We start from the raw sequence: 18,337 nt of genomic DNA, 5'->3' as shown, positions 1-18,337 counted from the left end.
TGATAGAAGGAAAGCTCCTCAGCACGGAAGATGGAGCGATAGCATACTCCCCCCCCCCATGGCCAGAGTTGAACACATCCTCCAAGATGCCGGAAATACGATGGGAAAAACTGCCTTTGCCTCTGTTTGTGTTGTCTGTCCTTGTTAATTGAATGATCTGCATTGAATGTTTGCCATATGTGTGTTCTGTAAGCTGCTCTGAGTCCCCATTGGGGTGAGAAAGACAGGGTATAAATACTATAAATAAATAAATAATTTTAAACCTTGGAACATGGTTGGTACACATACTAAAATGGTGCCATCGGATGAATTTAGTTCTTTCCAATGTACTACAGTGTCCTTGGAGAACGTGTTGCTGGATGTCAAAGAGCTGGGGCGTGGCATGGAGTTGATCCGGCGGGAGTGCAGCTTGCATGAACACAGCATCCTGCGCAGCTTTCTAAGTGCCAACGAGGGGAAACTGGACCGACTGCAGAAAGATGCCAAGACTGCAGAGGTGAGCTGAGTGGCTGAGAGGGGGCCCTTTTCATGTCCCTGGTACTATCACATTTCAGCATGTCAGGAGTGACGTTGCATTCCTTCCTTCTACCATTCTGAAATATTTTCAGGCCTTTTTGTTTTGGGAAGAATAAGTCTGGGAACTCAGAGCAGTGTGGGAAGGAAACCATCACAGTTGTCACTGATTTTAGGCAGTTTGACAGATTTTGGGGCAACTCCTTTAACATGATCTTTTTACACAAATTAGTCTGGAGCTTTTGATAGGAGCTTCAAGAGCCACACTTTGAGGTTCCCTTGCAACTCTCAGGTCACCCTTTTACCGCTCCACCGTAGAAATAGAGGATGGGCAGAGGAAAGCATCTGGAGTTGTGCTCCATTGTGCTCCACTGTACTTTCAAAGGTATTCATCTGGTGTATACTGTGGAAAAGCTCACTTTATCGGACTGCAGACTGCATCACCCATCCTGAAAAAAATACTGTCTTCTGTACAAAATACAAGGCCTGATTAATGTATGGAAATCCTGCCATTTGATTGGCTGTACCTATGTTTGCAGATGTACTCCATAATAAATCTGATTAATCCACAGAGTTGTGGGGTTGTGTACGGTCCAAGATGCATTTGAGCCCGTATTTTATCTTAGCCATGTCATATTGCTATACAGTGTCCTTTGTATGCTCTGGCTGGCATCCCGTTAGTGACATGTGCAAGAATAAGACCTCTTTACCCTCTATTTATGTTTTTTTTTATCTTTGAAGAGATTGGCCTTTGCTCCTATGACCAAAGCCCCCAGTTAATATACCCATTCCCATGTATACATCTTTTCTGTTGCTGGTAAAATATGGACAGGATCAGAGAAGTTTTTTTCTCACTGCCACGCCAACATCATTCTCTAAAACGTCAGAAGATGCTCTCGGTCCGTGTCTGTCTTAGGAGGCATGGCCAGATGCTTCTTCAGTTCCCCTTACTCTTCACCAGTCATGAAAGAACTGTAGGATACAATATTGCAGTGTGGTTGTGAGTCCTAGTGGTGATGATGGGGAGTTGTAATTCAATCCTGCATAAAGAGCCTTTACTCTACACTCAGCCATATAGGATTCATGTGTGGCGATGGAAGCTTTGTAAACCATTGAGTTTCTCCCCAGTTTCAATGTCCCAGTCTGATGCACAAAGTAGATTACACATAGCAAGCTTGAACTTGCATGTAAAAAAAAAATCCTTGTACAAGGATTGTCATTTTTCACCCTGGGCCATAAACCTGACAGCTGGTTTTAGCAGCATTTTTGTTTTATCAGAGGTTGAGGTCAGACCCTGTTCACGCTGCTTTCCGATTTGCAGGAGGCCTACAACACAGTTGTGCGCTACTTTGGTGAGAGCCCCAAGACCACACCACCCTCCGTTTTCTTCCCAGTCTTTGCACGCTTCATCAAATCCTACAAGGTGAGTGTGGGAGCTCAGGATCCCCGACTTTATCCTTTGTGAATCTGGGAACGTGTTTGCAAAGCACCTCATCATTGAGTTCTTCTTCCCATTGTTCCCAGCAGGAAGTAGCTCTGCCTGTGTCTAGGTGTGGTCAGAGAGGGACAGATTTAGCATTTGCTCTCTACATGATCCATCTAGTCTCTTTACCTGACCAATGGGCACCTAGGCATATTCCAGCACTGCAGTACTTTTAGGTGAAATTTGATTCATCTCAGACTCATCTCTAAGATTGTGGTACCTCTAGCAGAACCAAAGCAGCTCCTTAAACAGCTACATTAACAATTTCTTCATTTCCTTTGCCAGAAGACACTGGCATATGCCCAGGTTTGATTGGTCTCTTGCTGAAGGAAGAGTTGCTGGATAGGAAAACCCCTGGCAGAGAAGAGCCGTGTGGTGTTCTTCCCTGATAGGTGGTTCAGATGGAGACAGTACTCTAGAATATTGATCCTGAACAGTGGCACCAGATTGGCTTCTAGGCATCACCTGATTCCTAAGACTGTGGTACTTATGGTCAGTGATAAATGAGTATCCCATCTTGAACCATATGTGGTTCTCTTTGCTCAGTGATCCCATTGCTATGGAAAGTAAGGACCTCCTCTCAAAATGTCCAATCATTATTTGTTTAGATCTGTTTCTTAGCTTATCTCATGGACATATGACTAAGACTGGGCTGAGTAAGAGGGAGTGGCCAGGAAATGGGAAGATCACTTCTTTGGACTATAATTCCACCAAATCTTCCAGTCAACAGGGCCAAGCTTTAGCACCGCAGGTTAACCACCAACTTCAGTAAATCTTGCCAATCGAATGGTTGACAGTTAGAAGCCCAAGTTGAGGTGAACTTGGCCCAGCTTCTGCCTATCTAGCAGTTTGAAAGCAAAATGTGAGTAGATAAATAGGTACCACTTAAAAGCGGGGAGATATTTAAGGCACCCATAAGAAAATGCCAGGGAAAAAGCTGGTAATTAGATCAAGGAGGACGTTCACCAAGTTCTTCGCCAGGGAGATGGACTACAATCCACATCATTTCCAGCCACTCTGGTTAAGATGATGGGAGTTGCAGTTTGTGAAATTCTGAAAGGCTCTTTTTACGTAAAGGACTATATGTCTGAGGGCAGGACTCCGATCCACTGAGCCACTTTCAAAATCTGTGATTCTAAACGAAGACAACCCACAAATTGAACTTTACAGCTGGATCTCAATTTTCTTTGTCCTTGACTACTTGCCCCTCATGTAGGTGGGTGAGTTAATATTTTAGTTAATTAGTGAATGGAGAAGGCCAGTAACCCAAGAACTGAGTTTTTGTTTTGCATTTAAAAGCTCTTAGTTACATTTTCTTCAAGAAGGATGGAAAAGACAATACCTCACAAGTTCCAGTAGTGATCTGTCTTGTTATGGGACAGCTGCATGCTCCACCCTTTATGCCATTCAACTCCTGAGCAGGCAATGTCCCCACAACACTTCTCTTTCAGGATGCAGAGCTGGAAAATGATCTGCGCAAGAAGCAGGAACAAGCCCAGAGGGAGCAGGCGCTGGCCCAAGAAGCCAAGAGGCTGGAGAAGGTAAGGGTTGGAGCAGGCTGTTAGAGTAATATAAGGCAGCCTTCCCCAAATTGGTGCTTTTCATATGAGGCAAATTCCAGACTCTATGCCCACAAGAGATGGGACATGATTGCACTCATAGATCCAAACATATGAAAGGTGCCAGGTTGTGAGATACTGGTAGAATGAGACCAGAGTAGGTTACTACTAAGATGATTTTCAGGAGACATGAGGCAGCTGCTTCTGTAAGGATGTCTTTATGATCTTTTTTTTTCTTGGCTATGTCTCTTGACAGAATGAAAGCCACATCTGGCAACATAGTTATTCAGAAATAAACAAATGGCAAGAATAGTGAGCGATCTCAACAGTCCATGCCTCTTGTTGTATAGTGTTTCTAATTGGAGCCTCTTCTCCTGGACTTCCTTGTGACATAAACATTAAAATTACTTCCTTTCCTATATCATTCCTTGTGATATTGGGAAAGAAATCACAAGTTGTGTGTGTTTTTTTGTCCTTGGCTTCTTGTTTATGAGGGATGAATGCAGCATATAATATGCAGCAAATAATATTTGATGATGATGATGATGATGATGATGATGATGATAAGGATTTAAAGGTCGAACTGCAAAGATCCTAGCACAAGCCAGTAAAGGTGGTCCCAGTGGTGATCGGCACACTGGGTGCAGTGCCTAAAGACCTTGGCCTGCACTTAAAAACAATTGGTGCTGACAAAATTATCATTGTCAGCTGCAAAAGGCCACCCTACTCAGATCTGCATGCATTATTCACTGATACATCACACAGTCCAAGACACTTGGGAAGTGTTCGATGTGTGATCGAATACAAAAGCCAGCATAGTGATCTTGTTTGCTGTGTACTAACCTTGTTGTGTATCAAATAATAATAATAATAATAATAATAATAATAATAATAAATCACACTTGTGATTTTGTGATATGAAATCCAGCATATACGTCTTACTTGCTATGTCATACTGTGTTTTTGTGTCTTTGCAGTTCAATTTATTTATTTATATCCCATTTTATTTCCCTGTAGGGATAGATGCCCCCTCTTGTGTGAGAGAGCTATTTCAAAGCCATCTCTCTGTGGGTTGTCTTCCTTCATATATTGAGTTTTGTGCATATAGTCCACCTGATTAGACTGTTCTGGCCTCACTGAGCCTGCCTCAGTAGCTCCTGTGGTGTTTCAGGGTTAGAGAGGCCTCTGTGCTTGAAGTCTAGGTGACTACTTCTGCCCGAGGGAGGCTTATAGTAGCAGGGTGCAGTGGGTCTGGGCTTGGCACATTTGTTTTTCCTTCTAATTCCTGACCGACCCCCAGTTGCCTTTGCAGCGCAACAAGTGGCAGCAGCAAGAACTGATTGCTGAATTGAGGCGGCGCCAGGCCAAGGACCACCGGCCTGTCTATGAAGGCAAAGATGGAACCATTGAGGATATAATCACTGGTAAGTCCTTCTGTAAAAGCACTAGATCCTGCCCGATCTTGGAACATAAGCAGGGTAAGCCCTGAAATTCAAGGGGTCACCATAAGTTGATACCATCATGGAAGTGGGGGGAATATTCACTTCCTTTGCTATTTCCAGAGTCTCCACCAGAGGTTGCCATTGCAGGAAAAGCAGGAGAAGGAGATCCTGGCAGCTGCTCAGCTCTCAAAAGCCCCCCCCCCCCCCCTGCAGAGTGGAATCAGGTTCTTGCTCACAGCTGTTCCTTGACCTTTCCACCCTTCTGCCTTAAAAAGGAAGGGGGAAAGTAGGAGAGCAGATCATGTATGTTGGGTTATCATTCAGACCTAAGAGCTGTGAGAATAGCTTCCCAAAGCTTTACTGTCCTATCCCTGTTCCAAACATATTCTTGAATCTATGGGGATAAGATCTCCCCCAAAGCACTCACATTTAAAACCAAAACATGAGGCTATAAGCCTAGCAATCTTGTGTGTTCTGGACCACATTTTGTGCTTCTTTGGCATTTGTATAGAACTTTTGGTGCTTAACACCAAAAGACACTACTTTTTGGAGAATTTTCTTTATAAGATTACATGAGGAAGGGTGTTTGGTTGTTTTAGTGGTGCTCTCCCACAACCACCTACAGCATAGAAGATTCCCTATACATTACTACTAATCGAGTTGCTCATTTTTGCAAGTCATAAATTGCCATTGTGCCACCGGGGGCTCCAGCAGAGTTATTGGCATACTTACATGCCTTCCCCAACCTTGAACTGTCCAGATGTGTTGGAAACTCCACTGCTGTTATTTAAGGGTATGGCTGCTGGTTGTAGTAGCAGAGACAGGTAAGAGAAGCCACACGTATATCTGAAAGGCTCTAGGTGGAGGAAGTCTGATTTTTGCCATCATGCTTTCTTAAGCTGTTCACCATGAGGTTCAAATGATGTGACATGTCTCTGTGTCTTTGTCCCTCCCCACACCCCACAGTGTTGAAGAGCGTCCCCTTCACTGCCCGCACAGCGAAGCGGGGGTCTCGCTTTTTCTGCGAACCATCCCATCATGACGAGCCCAACTGTTAGCCGGGCTCTCCTTCCCCGTCAAAGGTACCCGTGGAATGCCTCTCCCTGGTCTGCATGCAGCTCCAGCCCAGCCTTCCCCTCCTGCATGCCTTGCTATCCATTCCCTTCCCACGGGCTCAGGGCTTCTCAACCTCTTCTCTGAGGACTCCCACTGTCTCGTCAAGAGAATTGTCATCTGGACAGACATCAGAGTCTCAGTGTCCAGCTGGTTTCTTCCTCAAGAGTTGTGGTGGCTGCAGTCACTTCTATGCATTACTGCTTTGAGTTGGCTGTCTTCAAATTACTTGTGTGACCAGACACACAAAGCGAGACATTTCAGTTACTATATTAAGCAGTGGGTTTTAGCAGGAATGGCTTTCCCTCGCCCTTCTGTGAGATGCTCACCTGCCAGACTTCTCCCTTTTCCCAGCATTCCCAAAAGACCTCAGGAACTTTGAGTCTTCTCCAGTGTCTGGTCAGTCCAGCATACTTCATTTCATCAGTATACATTTTTTAAAGATTTCTCTGCTATCATGCGGAATAGAAACCTTTCAGTTATTTTAAAGAGAAGCAGACAACTCAATGCTGAAAAAAAAGAAAAGAGAAAGTGAAAGCAATTCAGGCATCCTGAATCTTGATCAAAGCTCTTCCTCTCCACTGTTGAGAATCCCTGCATGGACCCTTTGCATGACTGGCAATGAGAACATCCGGTCTCAGTTTGCATGTACCATTTTGCAATTGGTTTATGGGATTACCCTATCATACTAATGCAGTAGAGTAGCCTACTAAATCCTTAAGAGGAGTGGTGACGGTGGTGGTGACGGTGGTGGTGGGGGTGGTGGTGGTGGTGGTGGTGGGTATCAACTAGTTTTCTGCTACCTGAAATCTTAATAGATGTGATTTTCCTGGCTTACGCTTGATGGAACCAGCAGAGATCTCATCACACCAAAGAATGAATCCATTTAAATCTGGTTTCTGCCTCCTGCAGAATTCTGGGGTTTGTAGTTTAGGGAGGAGCCTTTAACAGTCTCACTAAACTACAAACCATAGAATTCTGCAAGACGCAGAAACCAGATTTAGAGTGGATTCATTCTCTAGTGTGATAAAGTACCAGGCAAAGTACTGAATGATCCTACTCTCCAATTTGGGGATAGGTAACGCTGACTTACATTAAAGGGTTATCATAAGGATGGCTGATATAATATTGAGCGTAAAGTACAAGTAAGACCCATTGGAGTCAACTATGTATCAGGTACAGTATAGCACCATGCATTTGAATGGTACTGTCCCTAAAAACACATCAGGCAGAAGAAACCATTCTGACATGCCTTCTGCAAGGCTTTTAGTGTGCTTGAAGCAAGCAAAGCCCAAAGTGTTAAAAGTGCCCCAGCCCTGCTGTTTTGGTTCAGTGCAAGAAGCAATTTTTCCCCTTGGAGAATGTAAGAACTCCCTTGTGCAGACAGCATGGCCAGAGCTGATCCTTCTCTTGCCTCTGTGAAATGTTTGAGGCCAATGAGAATCAGTGCAATCAAAATCCTAGCATCTGTGGACCTGGAAGTGGGTGGGAAGGAAATTTCAACATCATTAACTATGAGAAAAATGAGCCTGCTTCACAGGGGCATAGCATTGGGTGGGGGTTTGGTGGACAGCACTCAATACAGCCAGCCCATTCCCCAATGTTTAGTGCTGCCTCTGATAACTAGGTGAAGTATCCAGTGACATGTCCCAAGGTCTTCAGTCCCCTGGAAGAAAACCTTCCCCTCTAAAACCAACCTTGATTTGGCCTAATGTTTGTCTTTATCTCCCCCGTAGCAGCAAGAACCACCCGCCTCTAGTTCCCTCTCAATTCATCTGCAGGAGAGGGTAAGAAACCATTCTCTGAAGCCTTGGAGACTTTTACCTCTGCTTTGCTGCTTCTGCCTAAGTGGGAGATACTGACCCAAAGTTTGCAGTTACTGGACACAGCAATTGCTCACTGCCTCTCTTTGGTGGGGAAAGGTGGTTCCCTTTGTTTCTAATCAGCCACGCTAAGTGTACTCAAATGAGGTAGCTCAGCTATTAGTTTCACAAAGCAAACATGGGCTTGCCTAGAAAATGGGGGTGCAGAGCGAAGGGGTGGCCTGGGTGCAGTGTTAAAGGCTTCCTGGGGTAGGAAGAATAGTTGTGGTGTCTTCCATCTCTCTCTCCTCCCAAACTGCATTGGAATGAACAAATTTGCAATGTTTCCACTGCTTCTGCGCTCCTTCCCGGGCGACTCTGTGCTCCTGCCCTGACCTGCTGTTTCTTCTCCCTCAGAGTCCTGTATGCCCTGCCTTTCCAACTGGCTCATGCTGCATCCAAGGCCCAGTCCATGTTCTCTTTTGCCAAAGAAGCAACAGACATCCATTCCAAGAATTTTTTCCCCGAATGGAAGAACCAAAGGGACAATTAGGAAGTGCCTTACTGCGACAGTATTATTTTTATTCTCTTATTATTTAAGGTGTATTTTTAATCTGTACATATATGACCATTCCTATCAACCCTTGTTCCTGCTCTCCCTTACTGAGTCAGCTCTGAAAGATGAGACTGTCCTTTGGCTTTTTTGGAAGTGCCTTTGGCCAGCAGGAAGCTGACGCCTCCTTTCTGTGAGTGTCAGTCCTTTGCGTTGTCAGACCAGAATTGCACTTTGACCTTTTCCATAACGTGTCTTTTAAGTGGATGGAGACAATGGTGAACTGTTTCAGTAGCAGCTGACATCGGGATTGGGTTCGAGTCTTGTGGACTAACTGCTGTTTTTCAAGAGCCATCTTCAGCAATACTTCGGCCTCCTCAGAACAGGCCATGTTCTGCCCATGAGGAATTTAAAAGGGAGGCCTTGAAAAACCACTGAAACCTTTCTTCAGAAACAAAGAAAAACCCAAGTCTTCAGACCAACTGCACAATATAAATCTGATACCGGCAACAGCAGAAAAATGACCATGGGGGTGGGGTGAACCCTAGATAATTGCTAGAGAGATCCGGGGCAAGTTACTCCTGGCATTGCCCAAGAAACACATGAACACATACACGCTATCATTACTGTTACTATTTTTCAACGGACCAAATTTTGCTTCCAGTTCATCTGGGTTTTTTTTTAGATACAACTTTTCTCAGTTGCTGGACCAAAGATGCTGCAAGGCTCTCCAGACCAAATCTAGGACAACTCATTGAAGCCCTTTGCCACTCCCACCCTGAAAAAGCACCAATGGTTCAATTCCATTTAGATGCTATCCTCAGGGAGAATATTCCAATCTCAAAGACATTTGACACCCAAGTTGGAAAATTTAGATCTTAGACTGAGAATTCTCTCCATGAACCAAAGCAGGTCACAAAACCAGCAAGTGAGATGTTTGCATAATTAAAGCTGCGTTGAGGGCATTCATGGTCTACAGAGAAGATGAACACAGGACAAGTGGAGCAACCAAATGACAACTTTTACCACTAGTTAGAAACCACTTGGCAGCCTTTCTCCAAGTGCCAGCCTTGTTTGAAATGAATGGAATGAAGACCTTTCTGTTTCATTGAGTCTTGCACTGTAATATATCTCAGTAGATCTTATCTCATAATTCAGATATTCTCCACTCTTCCATTTGGAAGGTTGCCCCAGATTTGCTGCCATAAAAGACTACCTCTGGCTCCTTTAACATTTACCACTGTCGCTCTGCTGATGTCTACAACTTGGGCCATGATGTTTTTTCAGACAATCAGAACAAGAAAGCTTGCTTCATCTTTTACTTGCTTGGATTTTTCTTCTCCACCTGACCAAAGATTTTTTACTTGTGATATATTAGAACTGCAGAAACCATAAGGATGAAGCCATTGGACAATGAAAGAAGGACTGCTTCTTCTTCAGTTGTTTTTAATTCAGGGAAGTTACAAGTTCTGCTCCAATCACCTTGGGGTTTTAAGCCACTTCTCTGGAACCGGGAATCAATCAGATTGGCCTTCTCAAAGCTGGTGCCCTCCAGATATTTTGAGCTACAACTCCCACCAGTCCCTGTAACACAAGTTGGGAATGATTGGAGTCATAATTCAATACCTTGTGTCAGATCGTGGGTTGACCATCCAAAACACTCTCTAGGTAAAACTGGCATTAATAAGGTATTGTGATGTTATCTTTGTTCCTACATTAAATTCTGAATGCAGAACCACATTTTTTTTAAGCCAGCCAAGGTGAGGAAGACTTTTTAAAAACAGACTATTAATATTTGACTTTCCCTTCTGTATGATCACTAGGGACCATGGGGTTTGACTCCATAGAAGATCCTTTTTCATACCAGAATGCTCCACTGTGACTTTGCTCAAAAAATCAATTGGAGGAGTAATACAGATTGCCAAAGAACTGTGCTTTCTGTATATAAACAATGTCAAAAGATTGCATTGACTGTAGTTGGAAACTGGAAGCCTTATGATTGATAACAACTCATCCCAGGAAAATATGTCTTTCTTTGGATTAGGCCTCTCTGTTGAGCTTGCACTGGTGGACTTGAATCTGCATTAAATACGACCTGGGGTGAAGGCCTGTGATTTGGGGGAGCTCCGAGGCCCTGGCAGAACACAGCCTCTCTGTGATGTAGAACAGGCATCCTCAAACTGTGGTCCTCCAGCTGTTTGGGCCTCCAACTCCCAGAAGCCCTAACAAGCTTGTTCAATTGTCAGAAATTCTGGGAGTTGAAGGCCTAAACAGCTGGAGGGCCACAGTTTGAGGATGTCTGATGAAGAACATTGTTTCATCTCCTTCAGCCTGCCCTTTGGGTTATTAGTTGGAACCTCTAACACCTTGGGATTTACTATACATTATTAAAGAGGTTTAGAGTATGGAAAGGTAGGTATGACAAAGTCAGGAGAGACCAACTGCTTGCATAGGAGAGAAATAAGATATAGTTCTTAAAGTGAGGCTTTGCCAGAGGTAGGAGCATATATTCCTCCAGATTTTGTTGGACTTCAGCATCCACAATCCCTCACTTTGGGCAAAGATAGCTAGCAATAATATAGTCAAATCACCCAACAACATCTGGAAGGTCACAAATTCACACACACACTGTCATATAGCACGTGACAATGGATTTGACTTCAGGCCACCATATCTTATAAAGTGCTGGGAGTAAAGGTAAATGATTCCACTTAGCATCAGGAACCTAAGCAACATGTACACAGCCATGTGCTCACTGTCCAGGTAGGTTAGGCAGGTTGGGAGAAGTAACTAGGTGGAAGCCATTTCAAACAGATCTCATGTCTTTTGCCAAATGGTTGTCTTCTTGTAGATGTACAAGGGCTTGGTTAAATACATGCCTGATTACCTCAAAATTGGAACGATGCGTTTCCAGGAACACTGAAGTAAAAAAAGGTTCTGCTCCCACTTGTAGGTGAAGACTTGGGTGACTTACTTGCTATCTGAAAGCAGGGGATGAGGTGCCACTATGAAAGAGTGTATGTGTATGTATTGTCGAAGGCTTTCATGGCCAGAATCATTGGGTTGTTACAGGTTTTTCGGGCTGTATGGCTGTGTTCTAGAAGCATTCTCTCCTGACGTTTCACCTGCATCTATAACAGGCATCCTCAGAGGTCTCACAACCTCTGAGGATGCCAGCCATAGATGCAGGTGAAATGTCAGGAGAGAATGCCTCTAGAACACAGCCATACAGCCCGAAAACTGTACAACAACCCAGTGTATGTGTATCATTGGGAGAGGCAAATTCGTATATGGAATCTATTTGGCAGTATGCTTAAAATAGAGGGTGGAAATGTGGGGAATTATGAGAACTGGAAAGTATGTGCAGCCTAGAAAGAGAAAGAGCAGGTGTGCGAAATATTTGGTTGAATACCAATTTAATTATAGTTACAGGATGCCCATTAATATCCTTGAGTCCTCAGTCATAAATACCTGAAGTCCAGTTGATTTCAATGTGCCTCCATTGAATGACTAAATTAGGAATCTTCTGCAACAGCTCCACTTAGGTTGTCTGGTCTGGCCTTGGGTACATCATTCCTATCCCAGTCCTCCTCAGTACTTTACTAAGAAATATGTGAAATTCAACTTAATTGGGTTCCAAATGCAAAGCTGGATTCTTGGTAGTCAGACCCAATTAGTCATTTGTGGAATTGTGAGTCAGCACTTAAATTGCATTGATTAAATTGTCCTATATAAGTGGGTGCTAACAATGGGATTCGCTCCCAATTTAGCATACAATTTTCATTGTGCATAAGCTATCACCAAATAACATGGGTGAGCCTATAGGATAGGCAACCTTTTGACTTCTCTGAAGGATTGTCTTAGGTCACATATAAAATATGCAAACACTAACTGATGAGCAAAAAAGTTATGTACATTTTTTGAACTGTTAGCAGTTATAATGTGAATTATGGATAATAATCCAATATTTGTAGACACAACATACTCTGATTATTCCATTCCATTGTCATCTACAAAGTTTGTGCTCAAGAACCACACAATCAGTTACCAAAAAAGCCTCATGTTTTAACGAAGTTTACAATTTTGTGTCAGGCCGCACTTATAGGCATCTTGGGCCACATGCAGCCCATGATTGTAGTCTAAAATAAAACACATTTTGTTAGCCTTTTTTCTACATTCAGCTGTTACACTGAGATTCCATTGGGCTAAGTTCTCATTTAGTCCCGACTAAACGTATTTATTTCTATAATTTCTTCATTGTGGTCTCTGTGAGGAACAGCACACTATTGAACAACATATTGAATGGGGTCATTCTTGTTGGGACTAATCAATATAATGCTAGTTATTGTATGAGAACTTATACTTTTTGGGTTGTTGTAGGTTTTTCAGGTTATATGGCCATGTTCTAGAAGCATTCTCTCCTGACATTTCGCCTGCATCTATGGCAGGCATCCTCTGAGGTTGTGAGGTCTGTTGGAAACTAGGAAAATTGGGTTTATATATCTGTGGAACATCCAGAGTGGAAGAACATCCTTGTTCCTTGCATGGAGTCAGCGGTATTACTGCATGGCTCTTTGGATGGCATGAAGAGTTCTGCTTTCTATTTTATCCTGTGATAAATGGGAAAGCCAATCACACTTTGGCCAGAAGCTTTACATATCATATCTGACTAGGGTAGTAGTTCTCAACCTGTGGGTCCCTAGGTGTTTTGGCCTACCACTTCCAGGAATCCCAGCCAGTTTACCAGCTGTTAGGATTTCTGGGAGCTGAAAGCCAAAACATCTGGTTGAGAACCACTGGGACTAGGGATTTGAACTTCTCCAGCCTCCAACCCCAACATCCAGCATTACAAAGTAGTAACTCTGGCCTTCTCCAATTACCAGATGCCAGGGGACAAATGCCAGAGTAGCCCTTTGGCTGCCTGAAGGTAATTGGTCAGCTCTGCTGAGAAACAAGAAAGGTGGGGAGATTGACCGTGCTCTGGATCAGAACTGGATGTGTTTCTGTGAACCAGTAATGCCCATGAGAACAGTGGTTTCCTTAAAAAAGCAGCCTTCAAACAAGACAGAGATCTTTGTTAAGAGAATGCCATGAGTCCTGCAGACTTGAGATTTGACTCTTGGGGGCGGGTTCACATTATTTTTCCTGGCACAGGGTCAAGTGTCTTGGCTTCCTGCTTTGCACACTCAAGACACAGAAGGCACACAGAAATATATTCTTATTCTAGGGCCGAAATGTCAGCTCTACATCTAAGAGACAATATCAACTGAACAATGAACACAATATTTTAATGCTAATTGTAAAGACTGTGGAAGCTGAGCCTCATTAGCTTTACTTTATGGAGCAAACACTATTGCGTTTCTGCAGTAAGCCAAAGGGACCAACCACCCTCTCCCCAAAGAACCTTAGCCACAGAAGATGGGCAAGGCTTTTCCTGGTGTTGCCTCTGGGCAGTTTACAGTGTATCCATTCCAGTGTAACCTCCTTCTTTGTTTGCGTGTGTAGTTAGATGTAACTTTTTTGTATGTGAAATATTATGGAGTATATTGCAAGCCAGTGCCTCCTTTCCCCACCCAAACTTCCTTGAACTGTACAGAATTTTTACTAATAGGAGAAAAAGGGTGGGGGAAATAAAAACAAAAATGAGGATCTAACGTAACGTTTTGTTTGTTTGAAAGGGAAGGATAGACTTCTGTAACGAATGCTTTGCTTTTCAACCCTCTAACCCAAGTGATGCAGAAGTGAAGGAAGGTTTTGCAGACAAACATTCAACGCAGCTCATGGTTGCAGTCCAGTGTGACTTACAGTAGCAATGAATAACATCCCTCCGCATAGTCAATTCATAGGCTGCCAGTTTGGGGAGAATGCGTATATGCCCAGTCTGCACGCATGCAACACTCTTTCTACTGTATCCACTTGCCTTGTGTTTTTTAAAAAGAGAACTGCCAGGACTGCCCAGGTTTTTCAAATGTCTGGCATGAATTGTATTTTGAACTCCTCCTGCCCTCAGGACCTGTATTTTGGTCTGTCTACTGCCGTTTTAGTACCCATGAAGTAAAATGATGGGATGCTGCCTTTTGGATCCACAAACCTCCGGTATAGCCATCCCTATGAAGAGCAGGGGTGGGTCCATAGCAGGCTTGTTGGTTTTCCTTTGTGTTTTAAAAATCTGTATTCTGCAACATGTACATATGTGGCTAAAAATTTCTTCAGCTGTTGAGAAAAAAGAGACAACTACACAAGGAACCAGGACACTGAAAAGAGTTGAAAAGTTGGGACAGCTGCTATACTTTTTGAATTTTGAATGCAGAATCTACAGCCAAACCATTTTGTGTCCCCCAAGGTGTTATTTCTGCAGGCTGCCACTACCATTTTCCACGCCAAAGGAGTTCATATGGTTGCTCTCAGTATTCTAAATTTTCTTCGGCAATTAAATGTTTTGCCTCTGTTGGAAACCGCCCCGAGTCCTCTTGGGGAGACAGAGCGGTACACAAATAACATTTTATTATTATATTATTTATAATGACTTAAAAACATACCGAGATGAAACAGATGAAAGAGCCCCTATTCTTAAAGGATTTGGAGAAGGGTTCATGAGCAATACAGAAGGCCAAGGGGCACGGGACATGCTCTGCTTGATTTGTTCATCTGCTTCTAGTGCAAGTTTCTATTGTAAGTTACTCAGCCTCAATAGGCTAGTGATCTCCTTTAATACAACATGGCTAGCATCCTGTTAGTGGCAAAAAGACATCTGTGTCTTGAGATGATGTGGCCCTTAGTATCTCCTCCCACCTCCTGCAATGTCCAAAGTATCTCATTACCTGCAAAATTCCCATGCCCATTGCATCACTGATAAGAGTGGAGAATGGGTGGCACTGAATTGTACCTGGCTATGACCTTGTTTCCAGATGTGAAATTCTGCTGTGCTCCAGAGGACCTCTGTGGGTCTCAGCAGATGATGTAACCATTCTACTTCTGACTACAGGGACACAGCCAGACACAGGTTTTCCATATCTCCAGGCTTGAACAGCTATGATGCCGATAGGGCAATTCCATGGTAGCTTGCATGTGCTATATATTATCTCAGCTGATAGCTGTTATAATTTTGCTTTTTGCTTATTTTACTGTAAGCCCACTCACATTCCATATACCTTTTCTTTTCATTTGTGATATGAAAATCCTCTCACCTGAGCAGGTACCTATACCAAAGTTTTCTTCTTCACGACAAGAGTGTGGAGCGAAAGAGGGGGACAAGATGCAGCCTTAAACCCAGCTACGATCTGATACACATTACGAAATGAACAATGAAGGGAGGTACCCTCTTTGTTTGGAACTGATTTTACATTTAAACCAACCCTCTGCAAGAGACCAGAGAACAACCCTTCCAGTCCAGGTTTATTATAAATATCTTTTTAAAAATTCCACTGAAATCTTTCAACATACAAGGGATACTGCAACCAGGAAGAAGGACCCAGTCAAGGAGAACAAACCTTCAGGAGGAGGATCCGTGCCCCAGCCCAACTCAGACTTCAGAAGCTCATTGACATAGCAGGACTGGGTCTGTAAACTTGCTGGCTGCTGCTGTTCTGGTTCAAGGCCAGAGAGGCTCCAGTCTCAGGCAGTCTAGTCAACACTCTGGTCCTTTTCCAGAGCTGGATGTGAAATGTGGAGATGATGTCCAGGTCCACATTGGTGATTACAATCCTCCATGTTGCCACTTTGTGTAGGTAGGGTGGCGGGGAGGCAAGTAGAGACCATCCCCATCAGTGGGACCAGGCTGCTGCCCATTCAGAGACAAGGGGCCGTGCTTCAAGGTGGGCTTGTGGCCCAACTGCACAGGGATCCCGACTGAGCTGGATGCACTCTTGGCCTGGATGGTGTTAAGGCCCCAACACAAAAACAAAGCAATGGAAGGCAGGGCCTTATGCAGGAACAAGGACCAACTAGGTTTCAGGTATGAGGGAAACGGGGAGTGTGGCGCGCCTCCAAGGAGGCAGTGGTTGTTACTGGTCACCCAGTTGCTGCAGCAGAGTCCGCCGGCGCCGTTCCAACTCACCCTCACTCAGCTCCTCGCTTTCTGAGGTGTCCCAGCCGCTCTGAAGGAGGGGATAAGTGCAAATGAGCAAATAACACAAGCCATCACCCACCCCGTGAATCCCATCCATCCTGATTTCTCTTGCCTTCCCTCAAATATGTCTCCTCCCTCATAGCAGCCTGATCCCATTGGCTCCCCATCCACAATTCCTGGAGAATCTCACCCGCTCCCGCCTGGTGCCCCGGGGAGGGGAGCGGCCTCTTCCCTCAGGTCGCGGAGGGGCCTTCTCTCTCTCCCACTCCTCGGGTCGGCTTGGCTCTTTCTTGTGCTCCGCTTCACTTTCAGGGCTGTTCTGTAAAAGAAACTGCTTGCAACTTTGGAAGCCACAGGATGGGAAGGCACAGTATGGCGGCTGGTAACCCAACCAGCGCAGCAGTAGCCAGCCTGTCACAGCCAAATAAGTAGAGCAGGAAAGGAGGAAAACCTAACCCACCCTGGTGCCGTCCAGGTATGTTTGGACAATGAATCCCACCATCCCTTCCTGCCATAGCTTAGTAGTAGGCAGGGACAATGGGGATTTTTTTTAAGGTAATGTGGTGGCTGGAGGACACTGAATTGGGAAAGGACAAGGATTATGATCAAACCAAGCTCACAAAGATCGTAATGTAATCAAATTCTGGTACTGAGAAAAGCTGAAGCTGGAACCATCTGTGTTTACAGAAACCATCTGTGTTTACATCTTGCAAATTCAGTTGGATCCCCCCACCTTTAAAGTAGGGATGGACAATACAAAGCTCTGGGCCACACACAGCTCCTCAAAGTTGGTTTTGCAGCTGGTGGCTCCTCAAAAGTGTCCCTTTCAAAGGAGGGAAGGGAGGGAGGGAGAGAAACAGAGGAAGGGATGTGGGAGGCAGAGAGAAAGGGAAAGAAAGGAGGGTTGCCCTTTTTGGAAGCTTCTGGAATAGTGCTTTAACTTTTCAAGGGATTGCAGGTCCCTTTCCCCATCGTGTTCAATCTTTTTAAAAATTTCTTATTCAAAACTAGAAGTGGACTTCTGGACACTTCCATTTTAATTTGTCAATTTGTGTAAAGCAGGCCTGCACAACCTGCGGTCCTTCAGGTATTTGGGCCTCCAACTCCCAGGAGCCCTAGCCAGCTTGTTCAATGGTCAAGAATTCTGGGAGCTGAAGTCCAAAACACCTGCAGGTCCTGCAGGTTGAAAAGTAAATATTTTCACACTATTTTTCAAATATAGAATTCTTCGGGGCTTACAAGAGCAATGGCATAAAATACAAATAATAAAGAATGGTCATCATAACAATATTTGAAATTGTGAAACAAGTCTTGTGCATTGTGATCATGCTGTCCCTCTCTGCTCATACCTGTCTCAAGGAATGGGTGATCACATGGCTCTGCTCTTTGTGGCAAGTAGATTGCATTACCTGGGCATGATAAATCTGATTATCCAGGGAGCCCAGCTGCCCCCATTTCTAAAGGATTCCCCATTTTGTTCAGGTTTCTCCATCTCTTTTTTTCAAATGAAATATGCTTTGCCTTTCCTCTCTCCCTGACCCTTTGGTGTCTGTCACTCTTCTACTGTGGACTCACCGATTTGTGTCTTTTTTTCTTGCTCTTCTTCTTCTGCCTCTTAGAGCGCCTGGTGCTGTGCTCTGTGGGGAGAAGGCGGGTGGAGAAATGGGACACCACTGGGGACGAGGATCCTCACTGGGCACATGCAAAATGCCAGGCTGGTCCAACACATCAGCGGACAAAGCTCAGGCAATGCTTGCCTATTTTGAAGGGGCCAGAGCAAGAGGGGGGCAAAGGCGGCAGGCTA

At 44.3% G+C, this 18,337-nt stretch overlaps 2 protein-coding genes across 10 annotated transcripts in view; one reads left to right on the top strand and one right to left on the bottom strand.

Annotated features, from left to right (window-relative positions):
* Window positions 1–14,119, top strand: part of FMNL3 (formin like 3) — a 108,323-nt gene extending 94,204 nt beyond the window's left edge. For 3 of the 6 annotated variants that reach the window (XM_067463881.1, XM_060764154.2, XM_067463882.1), the window contains 6 exons: window positions 336–496; window positions 1,835–1,936; window positions 3,448–3,537; window positions 4,856–4,979; window positions 5,964–6,079; window positions 8,330–14,119. In XM_067463881.1, coding sequence (XP_067319982.1) covers window positions 336–496; window positions 1,835–1,936; window positions 3,448–3,537; window positions 4,856–4,979; window positions 5,964–6,055 — 569 coding nt within the window. In that variant the 3' untranslated portion in view covers window positions 6,056–6,079; window positions 8,330–14,119. Of the gene's footprint in view, window positions 1–335; window positions 497–1,834; window positions 1,937–3,447; window positions 3,538–4,855; window positions 4,980–5,963; window positions 6,080–7,846; window positions 7,898–8,329 lie in introns of all 6 variants that reach the window. The other 3 variants (XR_010909245.1, XR_009630699.2, XM_067463880.1) reach the window with 3 other exon arrangements.
* Window positions 14,120–15,847: 1,728 nt separating this feature from the next.
* Window positions 15,848–18,337, bottom strand: part of PRPF40B (pre-mRNA processing factor 40 homolog B) — a 31,390-nt gene continuing 28,900 nt past the window's right edge. The window contains exons 25-27 of one of the 4 annotated variants that reach the window (XM_060764156.2): window positions 18,109–18,170; window positions 16,724–16,852; window positions 15,848–16,561 (exon numbers count right to left, since the gene is read on the bottom strand). In XM_060764156.2, the coding sequence (XP_060620139.2) occupies window positions 16,469–16,561; window positions 16,724–16,852; window positions 18,109–18,170 (284 nt within the window). In that variant the 3' untranslated portion in view covers window positions 15,848–16,468. Of the gene's footprint in view, window positions 16,562–16,723; window positions 16,853–18,108; window positions 18,171–18,337 lie in introns of those variants that run through there. The other 3 variants (XM_060764157.2, XM_060764159.2, XM_060764160.2) reach the window with 3 other exon arrangements.

The sequence above is a fragment of the Anolis sagrei genome, chromosome 2, assembly GCF_037176765.1.
Source record: "Anolis sagrei isolate rAnoSag1 chromosome 2, rAnoSag1.mat, whole genome shotgun sequence".
Taxonomy (NCBI): Eukaryota; Metazoa; Chordata; class Lepidosauria; order Squamata; family Dactyloidae; genus Anolis; species Anolis sagrei.
This window is presented reverse-complemented; position numbering and strand designations above follow the sequence as displayed.